Source organism: Phoxinus phoxinus, assembly GCF_949152265.1.
Source record: "Phoxinus phoxinus genome assembly, chromosome: 2".
In the NCBI taxonomy this organism is placed as follows: domain Eukaryota; kingdom Metazoa; phylum Chordata; class Actinopteri; order Cypriniformes; family Leuciscidae; genus Phoxinus; species Phoxinus phoxinus.
In genome coordinates, this window is record NC_136877.1 from 4,310,847 (window position 1) to 4,329,627 (window position 18,781).

At 38.7% G+C, this 18,781-nt stretch overlaps 2 protein-coding genes across 3 annotated transcripts in view; one reads left to right on the forward strand and one right to left on the reverse strand.

The window, feature by feature from the left end:
- Positions 1–1,834: 1,834 nt before the first annotated feature.
- Positions 1,835–5,538, reverse strand: rxfp3.3a2 (relaxin family peptide receptor 3.3a2). 2 transcript variants are annotated; one of them, XM_079597819.1, is made up of 4 exons: positions 4,649–5,474; positions 4,454–4,543; positions 3,327–3,424; positions 1,835–3,216 (listed from the first exon to the last, which is right to left on the reverse strand). In XM_079597819.1, exons 3-4 carry the CDS (start codon positions 3,343–3,345, stop codon positions 2,048–2,050), a joined length of 1,188 nt encoding a protein of 395 aa, XP_079453945.1. In that variant the 5' UTR covers positions 3,346–3,424; positions 4,454–4,543; positions 4,649–5,474; the 3' UTR covers positions 1,835–2,047. The 2 variants fall into 2 exon arrangements, with proteins under 2 accessions (XP_079453945.1, XP_079453946.1); XM_079597820.1 differs by lacking the exon at positions 4,454–4,543 and having other exon boundaries at positions 5,089–5,538.
- The window catches only part of adamts7 (a disintegrin-like and metallopeptidase (reprolysin type) with thrombospondin type 1 motif, 7), a gene marked incomplete at its 5' end in the record, with an annotated part of 78,288 nt that continues 64,846 nt past the window's right edge, over positions 5,340–18,781 (forward strand). Inside the window, 4 exons of the mRNA XM_079597801.1 lie at positions 5,340–5,511; positions 9,995–10,362; positions 14,238–14,415; positions 16,630–16,823. Coding sequence (XP_079453927.1) covers positions 5,340–5,511; positions 9,995–10,362; positions 14,238–14,415; positions 16,630–16,823 — 912 coding nt within the window. The remainder of the gene's footprint in view (positions 5,512–9,994; positions 10,363–14,237; positions 14,416–16,629; positions 16,824–18,781) is intronic.

The following is an 18,781-nucleotide window of genomic DNA, read 5'->3' on the forward strand; positions in this document are numbered from 1 at the left end:
ACATTTTTTCATTTAGCAGAGGCTTTTATCCCAAAGCCACTTACAAATGAGGAACACAACTCACTTCATCCTATTGAGGCAATAAAAAGTGAAATGCTAATTCAGACCATGTCAGTTTAATGTCTAGTACACGCATTGAAAATTCAATGAACGTGAAAATTCAAATTCTCTTGCAAGTGATCAGTAGTCTGAGCTTATATGTTTTAGATGTACGAGGATGTGTAAATGATTTACATCTAACAGATTTAGCACAAGAAGTGCAGTTGTAACATGAAAGCTACGCTGGGCATCAACAAGGGCAGTTGAGACACTTATTGGGATATCCAATCTGCATATCAGGTCCTTTAACCTCAAAATCCTCTTTCTCAGAACAGATACGATAAACCATCACATCGTGACACATCTTACCCCACTCTCTGACTCCTGATGAAGACGGGTGTTACAAGTGACAAATATTGTGAAATATAATCTTTCGTGTTCCGCAGACGAAAGAAAGTCATAGATGTTTGGACCGATGTAATGACAGAATTTTCAGAATTAAATTGAAATTAATGTATTATACAGTTACATACATGATAAAAGCTCATGTACAGTACACATGCAAGCACAGAATCAGACCTCAGACTATCTTTACATGTCAGTGTAGGTTTTTTTATTTCAAATTAACACATACTTCAAATCACACGAAAAGATCAAAACATGAAAATAAATTAAATATAATAGCAGGGGAAATTGTTTAGATGCAAAGACAAAATGTACACTGTACACTAAAAAATACTGGGTTATTTCAACCCATGTTTGGGTCAAACAAACCCAACCATTGGCTTTAAAATTTAAACAAACGGTTAGGTTTGTCCATTTTTGACCCAAACATGGCTTGAAACAACCCAATATATTTTTAGAGTGTATTTAAAGCCATTAGGTTTATCTCAGACATCCAGCATGTATGTGGGCAAACGAATAAAACACCTTCAAGTGTTTTCAAGTCACATTCATTCATTCTTCTTTAAGTCATAACCTTCCCATGAGCAGCCTTTGGTTCATCAGAAACAGAAAGAAATCAGTCCATTGTTGCATCAGTTAACAGAACCTGTCCCACATTAACAAATACTGTAGTAAACTTTAGTATTTACTATAGTAAATTGTAGTATATTATCCTTTTTTTAATTAATACTATAGCACACCATAGTATTGACTCTAGTAAACTGATAAACTGTAGTAAATACTGTAGCCTAGTTCATACAACAGTAAACTGAATTGTATTGTAGTACTATAGGATATTATAGTATTTACTACACTTTGTTAATTTATAATACAGGAAACTGTATTAACTATAGTCAATTGTTACATTATAGTGAAGTATTTTTACTATAATATGGTTCAAAAACGTTATTGTATTTACCAGAGAAATCTGACTATTCTCTATAGTAAGTTTAATATAAATTACTGTCGTTTTTTAACACAGTTTACTGTAGTACTTTTACTATATACGGTTATAGAAACTCGAAAAATTAGAATATCGTGCAAAAGTTCATTTATTTCAGTAATTCAACTTAAAATGTGAAACTAATATATTATATAGACTCATTACATGCAGTGAGATATTTCAAGCCTTTATTTGTTATAATTTTGATGATTATGACGTACAGCTTATGAAAACCTTTTCACAATATTCAAATTTTGTATTTGGGGTTTTCATAAGCTGTAAGCCATAATCATCAAAATTATAACAAATAAAGGCTTGAAATATCTCACTTTGCATGTAATGAGTCTATATAATATATTAGTTTCACATTTTAAGTTGAATTACTGAAATAAATTAACTTTTGCACGATATTCTAATTTTTCGAGTTTCACCTGTAAATACTATAGTGTTTTTGAACCATGCTATAGTAAAAGTACTACAGTAAACGGTGTTAAAAAATGATAGTAATTTAGGCCTATAGTAAACTTAGAATGTAGTCAAATTTCTTCAAAAATCAATGACTTTTGCACGATATTCTAATTTTTCGAGTTTCTGTTCTAGAGTAATTTGACTGTAATATACTCATGTGAATGCTTTCGGTCTACTGTCTGGATTGTTGGCATCAATCACGTTTAAATGAATTCTAATATGTGCGTCATCGTGTGTTTGATTACTTCCTCCACTGTATCCATGGAGTTTCCCGGCGTTCGAAAGAACAGGTGACGAGACGCGCCAAAAGAAACCATGTAACATTTTCCTAAACTCCCGTCGCATTAAACAATACAAAACTGGGTTTAAGCAGCTGTTAGTATGGGCAAGACACACAGTCACAGGGAAAATGTAAGTATGCACCATGTAGTATGACTTGTCCCAGTGCACAGCGTTGAGCTTCACCAGAACTCCCCACAGAGTGATCGCGTGGTTCGGCATCCAGCAGATGAAGAACGAGAGCACCACCACCGTTACAGACTTTGCGACTTTAGATCGTCTTCTCTGGTGGTTATTAGCGCCTCTCTTTCGGACAAACCTCAGAAGTAGAAGATAACACACTGAGAGAATGAACATGGGCATGATAAACGCAATGACTATTTTCTGAAGGTGGTACAACGCGAGCCAATCGTGTCCTTCTGGAAACTTGAGGAGACAGAGTTTTTCACCTGCCACAACTGTCACGGTGGAGAAAATAGATGTTGGAGCTGTTGCTACAGTCGCCAGGATCCACAACACCGCGCAGATCCACTTCACGGACACACACTTCGTTCGAGAAGGGACTTTTAAGGCGGACGCGACAGACCAGTAGCGCGTGATGCTCATCGCGGTGAGAAAGAACACGCTCGCGTACATGTTCATCACAGTGACTGATAAAATGATCTTGCACATCGCGTTACCAAACGGCCAGCTGAAATCCAACACCGTATCCACTGCCCAGAAGGGCAAGGTCAGAACGAACTGGAAGTCGGTGACAGCTAAATTGATGACAAAGAAATTAATGATGGATTTCTTTCGCCCTTGTCTGATCTTCATCAGGAAAAACACCAAAAGGTTCCCAACCAAACCCACGGCGCACACCGCGGAGTACACAGCCGAGATGATGATCCTCAGGACGAGGCTTCCGTCAGCACTCACATCGATGTCCTCCAGACTGCTGAACTTGTGGAGACCCGTGAAAGTCCTGTTCAAACTTCCCCATCCGCTGCGGTTGAGATTGAGAAGGTCCCCCATTGCTTCTGAAAGAGCTCTCCAACAGGTGCCTGGTGGACAAGCGCATGTCACTCAGTCTGATATGGTATTGTGTCACGCTAAATAGAAACGGATATATCTGCAGCAGATTCCCATGCGTGCACGCGACGCGATAGTGTACCTGTCAGCACGCGCTTCATGCTGAAGTGCGCGCCTGTGAAGCGTGCGCACTGGATACACCACTGACTGCACACTTGACGTCATGTCATAATAACGCATCTGAAAAAAATGAGGGTGAAAATCACTAAATAACACAAGACGACACTGAAAAAAATGTGGTAGCCTATGCATCATAATGCAATGCCAAATGGTTTAACATTTAATTCTAATTTCGCGTATTTTGTTATGTTAATGTTGCTTTGCCGTTCATGTTGAAAGCTCATACACTCTTAGAATAAAAGGTTCTATAGGTGCTTCGTATTTGGAACCCCTAAAAGGTTCTATATACAGAACCCTTTTTAAGGGTTTTTAAGAACCAAAATGGTTCTTTCTTGTCATTATAGAACCTTTTATGCTAAAAAGAGTTGAGTAAAGAACCCTATGGTGTTATATAGAACCCCAATGAACCCTTTTTTTCTAAGAGTGAAGAACCTTTTAGGGGTTCCAAATATGTAGCGCCTATAGAACCTTTTAAGAACCTTTTCTTGTAGTAGCCTACTCCTAGAGTCAATAAAGTATTATATATCATCTTAACCTTTTGCTTTCTGCAATAGATGGGAATGACTTCATAAATTGACATGAAATATGTCTGCTTGCTAGTGTCCACTAGAGGGGGCACTTGATGGACACTCTCAGATACATCTGCAGTTTGGCACTTTCTAAATCAGCCATTGCATTTTCGGTTTTCAGCCTTTCAATTCATGAGCTACACAATACATCAATGCACGTTCATTAATCCAACTTAAATGGATATATCTCCCAAAAATATAAATTCTATCATTATAAATTATAAATGTCATGTTGTTCCAAACGTATAGACCTTATGCGCCAGAGAAACAAGCGGGCGGCCAACTTTAGAAGTTTGCCTTTGAACTTCCGTTTTTGCGGTCGCTCTGTAGGCCCTATATTTCTATGGCATCTGTCAAAGAGTAATTATCTGGTGAAGTGGATTTACTTAGGCCTATTGTAGAGCTAACAAAAGCTATCATGAGAATTGTCATGTTTTGAGGCAGATGGCATGATGAATGTCAGTAGACCGGGACGATTTTAAAACAAGCAGTTCATTCAATTAAATCCGTAAGATCTTACCTTCATGCAATGAAAATACAAACCGGAAGACAGAACAAGCGCGGCTGAAAAGGGGCGGGGCTTCATAAGGTTTAAAATACTTTATTTCTTCTGTGGAACATAAAAGAAGCTATTTATTGTCCATATCCAAGTGGAGATAAACAAATAGGCTAATAATAATAATATGATTATGATGCACATTTAAGATCAAGATACCCTTGGTATGGTTGATGGATTGTTGTATGAACTGATCATTGGCATTTTTATTAATGCTCTCAACATGGACACATCAATGTAGATTCTTGCGTTCAAAAACTGCAATCCGTAAGTCAAAGGAATTGAACAGAATGCAGGTCGACTTGTATAACTGCAATGACATGATAAAAACGCAACGATTGTGACCAGCGACGTAACGGCCAAATAAACCAATAAATAAAACTGCTCAGACGGAACGCTTCCGGTGTGAATGTTCCTTTACTCCTGCTTTATGCAATGATAAATGGTTACGTATTGTTTAAATGATGAGATGCGAGTCCCTGAACACGGAAAGCACAACCGAAGACTAGAACGGGTTGAGTTCTGACACTGAACACAAAGAAACCCTCCTCCTCCTACTAGAGGGCGGAACTTTGACAAAGTTTTACTGAAACACACACAGTTCTCTGCTCTTCTGTGTGCGGCATCAGTAACTCCAGTCGTCCCAGATGATTTAACGGAGTCCAGACTCGCCCCTGCACCGGATTCACAGACTTCATCATGCTGCAGAGTTTGCTTCGGACGGATGATGATCATTGCAGATCTCTCGCGTAATAAATGCACCGTTCTTTTGTGTGATGGGTCCAAACCACCGATGCATTAGGCTGAGGCAAAAGTTCCTATTCAAACTATCTCCATTTAAATGGACTAGATGTACCAGGAGTGGTCTGTCTTCCCCTCTGTGCAGTTTGACATGATGGTTCAGCTGGACTGTGGGAGTAAAGTTTTGGCACCAGCGAGTTTGTCTCTCTTGTTTGTGATAACAGCTGGGCTTCTGTCCATTCTCGAGTGCACAAACACGAGCGGATATAATCAAGACACAGGTGAGTGGGTTGAGCTTGTGTCTCATTACAGTCCCACGCAGTGATTTGCAATTGTGTCTCATTGTCAGTTGATGTGTGCGTGCGCGCGCGCGCGCGTGTGTGTGTGTGTGTGTGCGCGCGCACAATGGAGTTTGAACAGGCTACAGTGCCCACAAAAAAAATATTTTGGTCACAGTTATAAAGATGCATTTATTATAGCACATCACACTTTGCAATTTGTTTATTGTCTACAATGGGCTACTAACTTTTTGTTCAAAATTAACTATTTAAAAGAATCAATGCATCATCAGTCCTGTCCTCCACAATGGAGATTCAACAGGCTACAGAGCCCACAAGAAGTATTTTGGACACGTATTTATTTATTTAATTATTTTTAAAGTGGAATTTATTTTAGCACAATCACACTTTGAAATTGGAAATATTTCATAAAAAGTTTGCTTTGTTTATAATTTTAAAACAACAGATATACACTATCACTATGTAACGTTTTGTTCAAAATGAACAACATTTAAAAGAATCAATGCATCATCAGTCCTTCTTCTAAAACGTGTTTTTGTCTTTCCCTGGTTCACTATGCAAGATAGACTAATGCTATCTGGACATTAATTCTCTCCCCAAAACTTTGCTCAATATGGCCCCAATTTTGATGACTCCGAATTTTTTCGGAAAATCTTTAGTGTAGGCTAATTCCAGATGCAAACTCCTCAAATGTAATATACTTAGATACTTTATGGATACTTTCCTCAAAACCACAGCCTACAATTACCTCCATACAAACACAAATCTAGAAATATGGTTGATATTTGAGGCTTCAGCATCCAACAGATTATGAATTTTCTTCTCATGTTCATAAATCATACACTAGAAATTATTACTTTTTGGTAAGGTCTGAATTGGTTTTAAAATACTAAATATCATAATATATTAATATCTGATCATATCCCAGTTACTTTTCAACTTGAAAGTATAGGCTATTTTGCCAAAGCAAAATTACTGTTGGAGTTTTAGTCCAATGTTAATCAAAGACTCAACTTTTATATCATAGCAAAATCACCAAATCTTTTTATGTTCATCAGTTTATGACGAGAGTATTCGCGAGAGTTTAACTCGTGCGCTGAACAAAACTCAGGCGTTTTAGCGATTACTACTAGATTTAGTTTAAATGTGCAGGTGCATTTACAGCCTATGCTGAAAACCATTTAAGTAATGATCTTTTATCTTCTAATTCTTGTTTTGTTCGTGCTTTTGCAACATCTATGCACCAACCAAAGTAGCCTGGTCTATTGAGCTTAATAGACGTGAAGTTATACACCCCATTCTTTACTCCAAAACTAGATTAAACCAAATATTTCCCTCCATATCTTCTCAGTGTGATAGGTGCAAGATAGCCCAGAGGGGACATTGGCACATTTATTATGGTTTTGCCCCATATTCTGTATGATTTCTGGTTTAAAATGTTTTTATTGTTTTCAAGCTGAGCATTCAACCTGACCACAATCTGGCTATTTTTGGCTATTCTGATGTAATGGATACTATCCCTCATACTCATCAGCTCGCTTTAATGGTAGGTTTAGAGTATTGGTAAAAGTAATACTCCTCAATTGGAAAACGTTTTGGAAAGAATCAGTACAGCTGTATATGTCTTTTATAAATCTGATAAAACTAAAGACTCTTCTGAGATATGAAGGATTCAATACTACTCAGGGACTCAAGATTAACATGAGATTGGCAGAAGCTGTGTGTGTTATGTACACTTTAATAAGTATTTGGAACAGCTTGTAATGAAAAATATTTTGTGATTTAGTGCTGATGGTGTGAATAACTATATTAAAGTGTAAGATAAAAAGGATACTGTAATGTGAATTGTTTCTAAATATCAATGCCACATGCCACTGTTCTCTCGGAGGCGTTTGTGTGGTTTTGAGTTATTTTTGCCCTGATGAAGCAACTCCATATCTCATTTCGTGGAGGACACTGAGGGGTAATGCTGTTTCCCTCTGCTTCCACAATCATGGAGGTCAAAGCAACAGGGCTGCCAATGAACAGAGTCAAGTCATATAACAAAGACTGTTTAAATGTCTCTACACACTCTCCAGAGAATTGCAGGAATATGGAGAATGCAGTCATGACACAATATTTTAGTCTTTACTATGGCATAGAATGATTGCACCGCAGCCACACTATCACACAATCCCCCAAAATCCTGTAATCAGTGCGTTTAGTCAAATCTTTGGGGAATCTGAAGACTTTTTGAATTTGAAGACTGGTAAAATATTGTTCATTGGTACTTTAGTGCACCGTAAGACAATATGAAATTGTGAATAACATAAACCATTACTATTTAGTTGTTTTTAAAATGCAATCTATACAGTAGGCTACATAATTTTTACATTTTCTAAAGAAAAGAGTAAGTGCTGTGTATCCATGCAAAACGTGCGCAGTTCTAAGTGGTTTCCAGGGCACTATACTAAACATTTGAGTTTTGTACCATTGAACTTAGTTGAAGCATATGTATAAACTAAATATTTACGGAAGCCTCCAAACAGCAGTAATGGCTGGAATAATGAACTCATGTTTTGCATGTTATTTGCGGCTCTTCAACACAGTCAATTTAAATAGTGCACTTTCATTTGTGCATGCCAAAAAAAAAAAAAAAATTCCCTAGGATATTGTATTTGTATTAATTTACCTCCCATTATTATTTTTTATGTACGTTCCTGAAGATTTATTATTTACTAATTATGTTGATTCATTATTATTTCTTTACATTGACTACTTTACTAAAAGCTTTACTAACCTACTTGCAGTAACCAGATTGATAGCTATAATAGTTAAATAAACTCCATTGTGCCCTCCATATTTCCAGGGCTGTGGGGCTTTTTGATGCTTCACACTCAAATCGATATGGTAACCAACGCCATCGTGATTGTTTATCACTGTGTATTAAAGTTTTGAGGAAGATCCGGGGCTAAAAATCAGATATGGCAATGATCGCTTGGTTTCTGACGTGCTGTAAGAGGTCGACCAATTACAACAGACTGAGCCATCTGACCAATCAGAGCAGATTAGATCAACCACAACAGACTGAGCCATCTGACCAATCAGAGCAGAGTAGATCAGCCACAACAGACTGAGCCATCTGACCAATCAGAGCAGAGTGGACCAATTACAAGAGACTGAGCCATCTGACCAATCAGAGCAGAGTAGATCAGCCACAACAGACTGAGCCATCTGACCAATCAGAGCAGAGTGGACCAATTACAAGAGACTGAGCCATCTGACCAATCAGAGCAGAGGAGCAGAGTAGATCAGCCACAACAGACTGAGCCATCTGACCAATCAGAGCAGAGTGGACCAATTACAAGAGACTGAGCCATCTGACCAATCAGAGCAGAGTAGATCAGCCACAACAGACTGAGCCATCTGACCAATCAGAGCAGAGTGGACCAATTACAAGAGACTGAGCCATCTGACCAATCAGAGAAGAGTAGATCAACCACAACAGACTGAGCCATCTGACCAATCAGAGCAGATTGGACCAGTTACAAGAGACTGAGCCATCTGACCAATCAGAGCAGAGTAAATCAATCACTCATCTGACCAATCAGAGCAGAGAAGATCAGCCACAACAGACTGAGCCATTTACCAATCAGAGCAGAGTGGACCAATTACAAGAGACTGAGCCATCTGACCAATCAGAGAAGAGTAGATCAATCACAACAGACTGAGCCATCTGACCAATCAGAGCAGAGTGGACCAATTACAAGAGACTGGGCCATCAGACCAATCAGAGCAGAGTAAATCAATCAGTCATCTGACCAATCAGAGCAGAGTAGATCAGCCACAACAGACTGAGCCATCTGACCAATCAGAGCAGAGTAGATCAGCCACAACAGACTGAGCCATCTGACCAATCAGAGCAGAGTAGATCAGCCACAACAGACTGAGCCATCTGACCAATTAGAGCAGAGTGGACCAATTACAACAGACTGAGCCATCTGACCAATCAGAGAAGAGTAGATCAGCCACAACAGACTGAGCCATCTGACCAATCAGAGCAGAGCAGGCTCTTGGAAAGGAGGGGTTTAGATCGAAGCCTTTATTGAACCGTCTCAGACGTGAGAGTAGAGCTGATGCTGCAATGTATATTATGAGAAAATGAAAGTGTTTGACCTTGGATGCATGTAACCTATTGTAGGAGATCTCCAAAACAAAATTAGGACCCTTTAACCTAGCATAATAAGGGCACTTTAAAAATTAACTGGTATTTACCAAGAGCCTAGTGTGAACTTTACATCCCAATATAAGTAAAACCTCAACAACGGTAGATGCAACACTACACAAATTGAAAGCTGGGGCTCAGATCGCAAATCTATGTTGTTGTTTTTTTCATCCGATTTGTCTTTTGGCATGAAGTATTACTATTTAACAATTCCACTTCTGGTATGTTTTTCTCTTAATAGTTGCCCTGTTGTTTTTGTAGATAGTTCTCTTGATGGATTTCCAAACTATGAAGTTGTTCATCCTATCCGAGTGGATTCATCAGGACATTTTTTGTCCAATCTTGTGTCCCACCGCGTGAGTCGAATTCAGAGGCGAGAGACGGCAAAAAACAAAGAGAGCCTGGCCCGGGTTTTCTACCATCTGCAGTATGGTGGTCAGGACCTGCACTTTAACCTCACCCTGAACCCTCATCTACTAGCACCTGGATTCCTCACAGAGCGGAGGTACGGTGGCCTGCGAGGGTCTACGTTACACGGTCATGGCCACTCTCTCTGCTTCTTCTTGGGAGATGTCTGGAGCAGTAAACTGACCCGGGGTCAAGCAGCTGTGAGCACCTGCAATGGCCTGGTGAGTCCATAAGCATGCTTGTATTTGGATGTTTCACAGTATGTATGTTTCTATGTAGAATTCTAAAAATAGGGAATTATTTAATCAAACACTGTTGATAAGATTTTTTGGGTTTAACCCCTTATATTTAACCCCACAGCCATTACATATTTAAAACAGTAATATCCTATCCTATACTAAACCTAAACTAATCTTGACAAATCATTTGAAAGCTTACAATCTCTAGTTTACATATTTGGTGACTGATTTTTAAAATAAATTACAGAGGAGCCGTAATTTATCAATTTGCAACAAGAATATTTTCATACTCCTAAGGCGTGTTCAGACCTTTATTTTGAAAAAGTGATGAACATGAAAAATCATGAAAGAATGGTAGAAACCTCAGTTTGTTTTCATGCCAAGAGTTCAAACGATAGCATCCATTCAATTATTTTAGAAAAAAAGGCCTGAAAATGTTTTAAATATAAAGAAAAAAATAATAGATTCAGCATTAGTGATGTGGCAGCGAGCTATAATGCACATATGTGTTCTTTTGTGTTTCTTAGAGGTTGAATTCATTTCAAAATCTGCCAATCTTTTGCCAAACCATCCTATACTTCTGAATAGGATGTCTACTTCATAAATTGTATGAAAATTGTAAAAATAATGGTTCAGATCACTCAAACGACATATGGAAATGGAGTCGCCCTTATATGGGCAGTAATGTCCACTAGTGGAGAAGTGTGGTACTGCGCCCAAACTAAATCTCACTGAAAGCGCATTTTTTGAGATATCAACCTAAAATTTGAATCACAACTTGTTCAGATTTTTGGCTTTATTTTTTTGCATTTTTAGAGTCCTCCAGGTTTTGAAAATATATATTTTATATAAAATATGAATAATTGTACATTTTCATAAACTCAAACTTCTATAACTTTTTTTCTGTTTAACTTCCTTAATTTATTTCACTTCTACAAAAATCTGCCGAATGTCTTCTTTAAAGCTACACTGTGTAACTTTTTAGTTTATTCTTAGCTAAAAACACTTAGTTCTTTCAAAAATATATGTGCTCATTAATGTATATTTACTTCGTTCATGTAATAAAGTATTCTCGTGAGTGTATAATATGCCATTGAAAATACATACGGGTGAGGGGTTCGAATGACGGTCGCCATGTTGCCCCTCCATCTTGAAAGTACATTAGCCAAAGAGGGACAAACCCGTTAATTCAAGCTTCGCCTTTTGCGTCTCCGCAATTCACTGGCACCGGCCCTGTTTTAATTTTTTCCTTTCCCTCTAATGATATAGCCTACAATGTAAACTTTGCCTTACGCTAGTGATGTCGTACAATATACAGAATAACGATAGCACTGATAAAAGTTACTTTACTAAGATTAGCTTGCATTCGTCTGGGAACCTGATAGCTGATGTTAGCAATGAAATGGTAAAAAATACCGAAAACACAAAACTATTATTCATTTTACATAGATGTCATAACCTATATGTTAACTGACAAATTAAATTACTGCAAATTATAATAGTTTTCTAAAGTAACCTCATCACTTGAAGGAATACTCATGGATGAGGTCGAACTGGAAGCCATGTTAATATTGGACTACATTGGCCACTGTAGGAGTTAAAACGAAATCGGAATTGAGAGGAACAGAAACTAATATTCACTGGATGGTCATATACCTTTTCACCGCTAGATGGGGGTAAAAATCACACAGTGTAGCTTTAAAACAAGACCAATCTTACATCTATATTTCAAAGATGAAAATGACGCGGCGACTGGCCACTCTGTGGTCAATAGCTATGCAACAGTTAGTCCGATTGACTGAAAAACTGGCATGCAGTGTCTTTGTCCAATGTGCCACGATTGTCTACGAGGATATTTGTGTATCTTTGAAAACATCGGCCAAAATTTCAAGCAGCTGTAAAACAAGGTTAACGGAGGCCGATCGAAACAAAACTTGTTGGGCCTGTTTGACTCACGGCCCCAGAGGACTGTGAGAAATTCGAAAGAAATCTGCCACCAGGGGGTGCCTTCACGTTTTTCATGTGTGTAAAGGATTGTATATCACACGTTTTTTTTTTTCGCAGATGCACACGACATTCATACTATATGGAAGAACTCCTCATTCTGAGCAACTCTGCCTCTAGGGGCGCTCTTTTAATTGGCTGTGATTTTGAATGGATTTGGTTGCGAGTGCAGTGCACTTGTCTCGTAGTCGTGCCTCATCTAGTGTGGATAGACAAATTGCTTGTTGCTGGCATTTTATCGCATCACGTCTGGTTCTGGTTCACAGTGAAACATTCCCGTAATTCTCCCTGTGAGTAGGATAGGGTTAGAGCAGAGGTGTCCAATCCTGCTCCTGGAGGGCCACTGTCCTGCGAAATTTAGCTTTAACCCCAATTAAACACATCTGAACCTCAAGGTCTTACTAGGCATACTAGAAGCATCCAGGCAGGTGTGTTGAGCCAAGGAGCAGCTGAACTCTGCAAGACCCCCAGGAGCAGGTTTGGACACCCCTAGGTTAGGGGTCAGAGGTTAGAGTTAAGGTTAAAGCTGTGATTGTTTGGAAGGAATGTTGTTTGAGGCTGAACAAAAGAAGTTGATACAGGTGATCTAGGTAATCCAGAAAAATGTCCTACTTGGGTAAATCGCATCATTCCACTCAGTCTAGACAAAAATCTTACCCTGTTGTTACATGTTCCTTGGTTTTGTGTTTCTTGTGTTTCGTGGGTTTTTGGACCTGGCCTATCAGAACCACTATCCTGACCGTTCTATTATGCCGGACTTAATGATGAGGATGTGAGCGATGGGAACAGAAAATACACTTCAAAATAAAAGTCCAAATAGCAAAAACAAGAGACACAAAACGAAGGATCATGTAACATTTATATTTTTTCGTATAAATATATAGCAAACTGATTTAAGGTTAGTGACATGAGTCATGACACATGTAACTTGACTATTTATTAGAATGTTTGTATTAGAAAATTCATAAAAAATGCAATTCATACATACAATGTCTTGAATAATGTCTTGAATGTCTTGAAACAATGTCTTGAATCTCTTCAATGATAAGCACATCATTTCTGGATTGAATTCTTACACTAAGTTGTGAGTTGCATTATGTAAAAAGTTTCAGGGTGATACAACTTTCCTGATGATGACGAAAAAAAGCCTTTTTAAAAAGAATGAATTTTTGGAACAGAAAAATGTATTCAGAAGTTTAGCATAGTAATTCACAGCTATATATATATATATATATATATATATATATATTTATTTTTTTTTATTTTTTTTTGGGGGGGGGGGGACAAATATAAGGTTATTTCATACTGTAAAATATAGTATGACCCCCCCAAAAAAGCAAAAATTATATTTATGAATGAATAATAAATTTTACTATGAGAAATATAGTTTAAAAACCTTTTAAAAAATAATATATCTTTTGCAGATTCTTTTGCAGTTTGTCATTGATCCTTTAAAGACACATCTGTTCTGTTTAAAAGTATGTTTAGTATTTATGTGATAACAGTGTTAGTTTTGGATCATTGAGATTATATTATATGTTTTATTAATACAGTTTATTTCATATTTTATTTAAAGATTTAGTCTTTTTTTCAGTTTTAATTCGTTATTTTAGTTATTTAAAGTTAAACAATGAAATGATAAATGTTGCCTTGGCAAATAGCGGAAATAAGATATATTCTATATATTTAATTTTATTTCTGTTAATGCTTATTTTATTAGATTTAGTTTCAGTTGACAGCTGAGTGATATTAATAATGTAATAACAAGTGTGTGGGGGAAAAAACAACTGCAGTAGTGAGACAGTGAATGTTTAATTGTGTGTCATGTTGCTTTGACCTTCTGTTTTCTCTAGACAGGGCTGTTCAAGCTCTCAGACGAGGAATTCTTCATTAGTCCCCTGGAGACGGCACAAGAAGAGTCGAACCCACAGGCTCACGCCGTCTACAAGCGACATGCTGTCCAATCAGAACGCCAGCTGGTGCAGCCTCTGTTCGGGGAGCACACAGCCAACGCCACCTGTGGGGTCAGAGGTCAGACTTAGGGCCCTATTTTAACGATCTAAGTGCATGGTCTAAAGCGCAAGTGTACTGAAGCCGTGTCTGAGTCCACTTTAGCCAGTTAGGACAAATGGTCGGCACGCCCGGTGCATAGTCTAAAAGGGTTGTCTCTATTCTCTGAGTAATGGGTGTGTTTTGGGCGTAACGTGCAAAAAAAAAAAAAATCAGAGTGTAATTTCCTATTCACTTTGCATCGGAAAAACTGAACGCGTCTCTAGCGAAGAAACTCTAGCATTTTTGTGTGCTGCTGTGCGTGTAATAAGCAGAGTGTGTGTGTAATAAGTGAGTGTACGCTAGAGGATGGATACCCGACCCGAGCCCGACGGGACCCGCCGGTACCCGACGGGCCGGGCCGGGTTCGGACAGATATTTAGAAAGGATGTTCGGGTTCGGGTCGGGCTCGGTCACATCAGCGCGATAAGGCATTGAACATTTAAAATTTAAAACAGCTTATTATGTAGGTAGCCGATGTGCCTGATGCTTTCACTTGATGCAAACGTTCGTTTTTGTGATTAAAATACATGTAAAATATTACCATAACATCCGTCTTCCTGTGTGCGGACATTTGTTTATGTAGCCGTGACAACGAAACACGTGCATAATGTGCGCGCGCCAGGTGTTAAGAGCGCTTGTTGCTCCGCGCGCTGATGCGCTCGTCCTGTTGACATTTCCGATTGCCTTCTTACAGTTGCTTAATAAAAGCGGGCTTTCCACACAAACAAACGTACAATTGTCATTAGTATGAGAAAAAAATGGGATTTTAACTGCCGGTCTCGGGTCGGGCTCGAACATAAATATCTTTATGCCTGTCGGGCTCGGGTCGGGTTCGGTTACTGCTCTGTCGGACGCGGGCCGGGCTCGGACTGAAAAATTTGGCCCGATCCGCACTCTATTGTACGCCCGTTGTGGACCCGTCTATTGCCGCACATTACTAACACGCTCTTTAAAGGTGCTCTAAGTGATGCTGGGTGACGTCACTTCTTGTTGACGTTCAAAGTATTGTCAAACAAAACGGAGGCTAGCTAGACCCTCCCTCCTCCTCATCCCGTCTCCTCCCCCTCCCTTCGTTTCCCAGTGAGCAATGAGCATAAACAAATTTAGTCAAAGTTGTCAATAGCCTATAAATGAACATTCAAATTCATAACAAACAGTGGGTGAATACAATCATTCACACAAGCTGCCGCCCTACTGTGAGTTTGCTTGATCATTTACAATAGAGATCGATCGCTAGCTGCTAGAAACCTATATGTTGTATTCACTATTAGCGCTGACTGCATAGATCTAGCTAATTATATCTTTGTGTTGATTAGGTGAACACGAACGTCCATTTAGAAAAACAAAAAAAATGATTTACCCAGTCCTGTCCAGCAAAAACAGAGCTACCTGGATGTCGGACTGGAAGCCCCTCTGCCGGCGGAGGTCTCTCCACCTTTCGAAGGCTTTTCCAATGTAAATTCGGGACTTCGCGTTCCTTATCCTTTTCCTTCTTTGCAATTTGTTCATCGGAACATCGTCTCTTTGGTCGTGTGTCGGCCATATTTAACTTAAAGAGAATATAATTCTAACTTCCCTCTTCATGCTTCTCTCTCCTCCACACACCCCTTCATGTACGCGCACTAACCCCCCAAACCTTGCTTGTCGGTGATTGGCTGGAACACTGTTTGTTATGTTTCGTGGTGCAGGTTGGCCCCAGTTTGTTTTTGTTGCCGTTTGTGGAGCCTGGGCTGTCTACAGAGACCGCGTTTTTACAGTGTGTTCAGGGGACAGGCAGCTAGCGGATAGTGAGGAGATGTTTGCTGTATGTGACAAAAAAAATGCACCTTTAAATGACAAAAAAATATTGTTCCATTGACTTTAGACCAGGTTTCAGTCGGTCAATGGCTCAGTCTATTACAGTTCCTCAAAATAGCAACGCTCCAACAATGCGCCTGAACACACACCTTGTTCTCAGACCAGTAGCCCATGGGCGCACAAATGGGTGCAAATGTATTTGCTATTTAAACAATGTGGCGCAGGACGTGAAAATAATAACTGCGTCAGGCTGAAACTAGCAAAACACACTTGTGTCGCGCCTGGCAATGCACCGAGTGTATATGATAGGGCCCATAGGGGTTTAATGAGGCTAAATCATTTTGCCCAGGTATCACATCATGCGCTTCATCCAGTGTGATTTCTGACTCTCTTTAGGTCCTTCAGGAGAGGCAGAGCAGGCGGAGAGGCAGCGAGAGCGCTGGGAGAGACGGCAGCGGCGCAGGCGCATTAGACAGAGATCCATCAGCTCTGAGAAGTGGGTCGAGACTCTGGTAGTGGCTGATCCGAAAATGGTGGAGTACCATGGAAGCAAAGGAGTTGTGAGCTATGTGCTCTCTGTCATGAATATTGTGAGTAACAGTCATATTTATAAATAAATTAATTCATGGCGAGAATCACTATTACTAGCCGTGTTTCTTTTACCCTTCAAATTGCGCAAATTGAAATTGCGAATTGAAAAATATGCCCATTGGAAACACGTAAATTTAGCAAAAACTCCCATATATTTCGCGATAAAAGTTTTTATGAGGTGTTTTTTCAGGCAATTAAAAAAAGTAATATTTCACAAAACTACAATGGAAACAGTTTTTTCCCATTTACAGGTCACCTGACGTACGTTAAAGTAAATGCCACAATTTATCGAGAACCTTGAAGCAGAAATGAGGGAGAAACACTCAGATGACACGAAAATTGACGTTCAGTTCAGTTCAGTTCTTTTATTTATAAAGCACATTTAAAACAGCCACAAGACTGACCAAAGTGCTGTACAAGCTCAAATAACTAAGGGTCGAAAAGAGAACAACTAAGAAACTACATGTACAGATTTGAAAACAAAAAACAAAGAAGTCAAATAAACCAAATCAAAAATTAAAACATACAGAGGAAAGATAATAACACGTTTAAAAGGAAAACAAATAGGTTTTCAGAAGAGGTTTTGATCTGCGTCGGGTTTCCATTGGGCGTATTTCTAATTTGCAATTTCAATTTGCGCAATTTGAAGGGTAATAGAAACGCGGCTAATAACTGTATTTGTTGTGCATTTTGATGTTTAAGACTTTGCAGACCTTTTACACTCTCAAACTGCTGTATTACACTCTGCATGAAAGGTAATAGCAAGCAACAACCTAAAACATCCTTGTTCTGGCAGCTTTCACTTCCCACATTTTCATATATATTATATATACTATCTTTTCAAATACTGTTGTTTGTACTGTTCATCCAGCTTATGTTAATTGCAAAGTAGTACCAACTTATAATCATAAGATCCTAGTTATGATTAGACGTGCCAGGGACACTCACAAAAAAAATCTGAAAAGTTTCCAAATCCACACTTTTCGTTTTTCTTCATAACTCTGATGTGCCGTTTCAAACTATCCTCATTTCCTCCCTTTAGTTTTCCGACTCTCTTCTCCTCAAAATAGCAACAATGTCTTTTAGGCAGCAGCACTTTAGTTGCTCCTGAGCTCGATCCAAGTCAGCTGACCATGTTACAGATCCAGTCTGTTGGGTACGTTTTCCAAAATATACTCTGAATGCTTCGTCTGGCTTCTGTTTTTGAGGAGGGAAAAGCCCCTCAGAAAAAAAAGAAAAAAGTTTTCCATTCCAGACACTTGGTTGGTATTGAAGAACAAGAGTTTTCTATAAAGGGGAAACATTCCATTATCCGAGTCGGCAGGGGTTTAGTTCTGGCATTATAAACTCATTACTGATGTATTTGAGTTGTTTTATGTATTGTTGAAGAGGCTGAAGAAGGTAATGATTTTCTAAGTGAGGAATGCAAGTAAAAGATGTGAAGTTTCGGTTACACTTTATTTTAAGGTGTCAGTGTTACAGTGTAGTTATATATTTAAGTACTGAGTAATATTAAGCAACTACATGTACTTACTATAGGGTTAGGATTTGGTTGAGGGTTAGTTGCATGTGATTATGCATAATGTACTGTTATTACTATGGTAAGTACATGTAACGTATGTAACAAGGACACTGTAAAAGCGGATCCTCGGGAGTTACTGACTTTGAACACTTTATAACCAGCACAGTTTGTGCTTCACAGAGTTATTTTCAGTAGAATTTGATTTTAGCACGATCTAAGCTAACAACATGATATTGCAAAATAATAATAATAATAATAAATGCATAGCACACATATTTTGGGTAAAATAGTTTGGCTCTCAGCCAATCTCTTACTGCTCTATCTGGAAGCACTGAATCTTTTATCTGTTCTTTTGAGATTCTTTCGAGAATAAATTGAAAGAATGTGTTCATTTGAAGTGATTTTTCATCAACTGCAAAAAGATGCAGTCAAAGG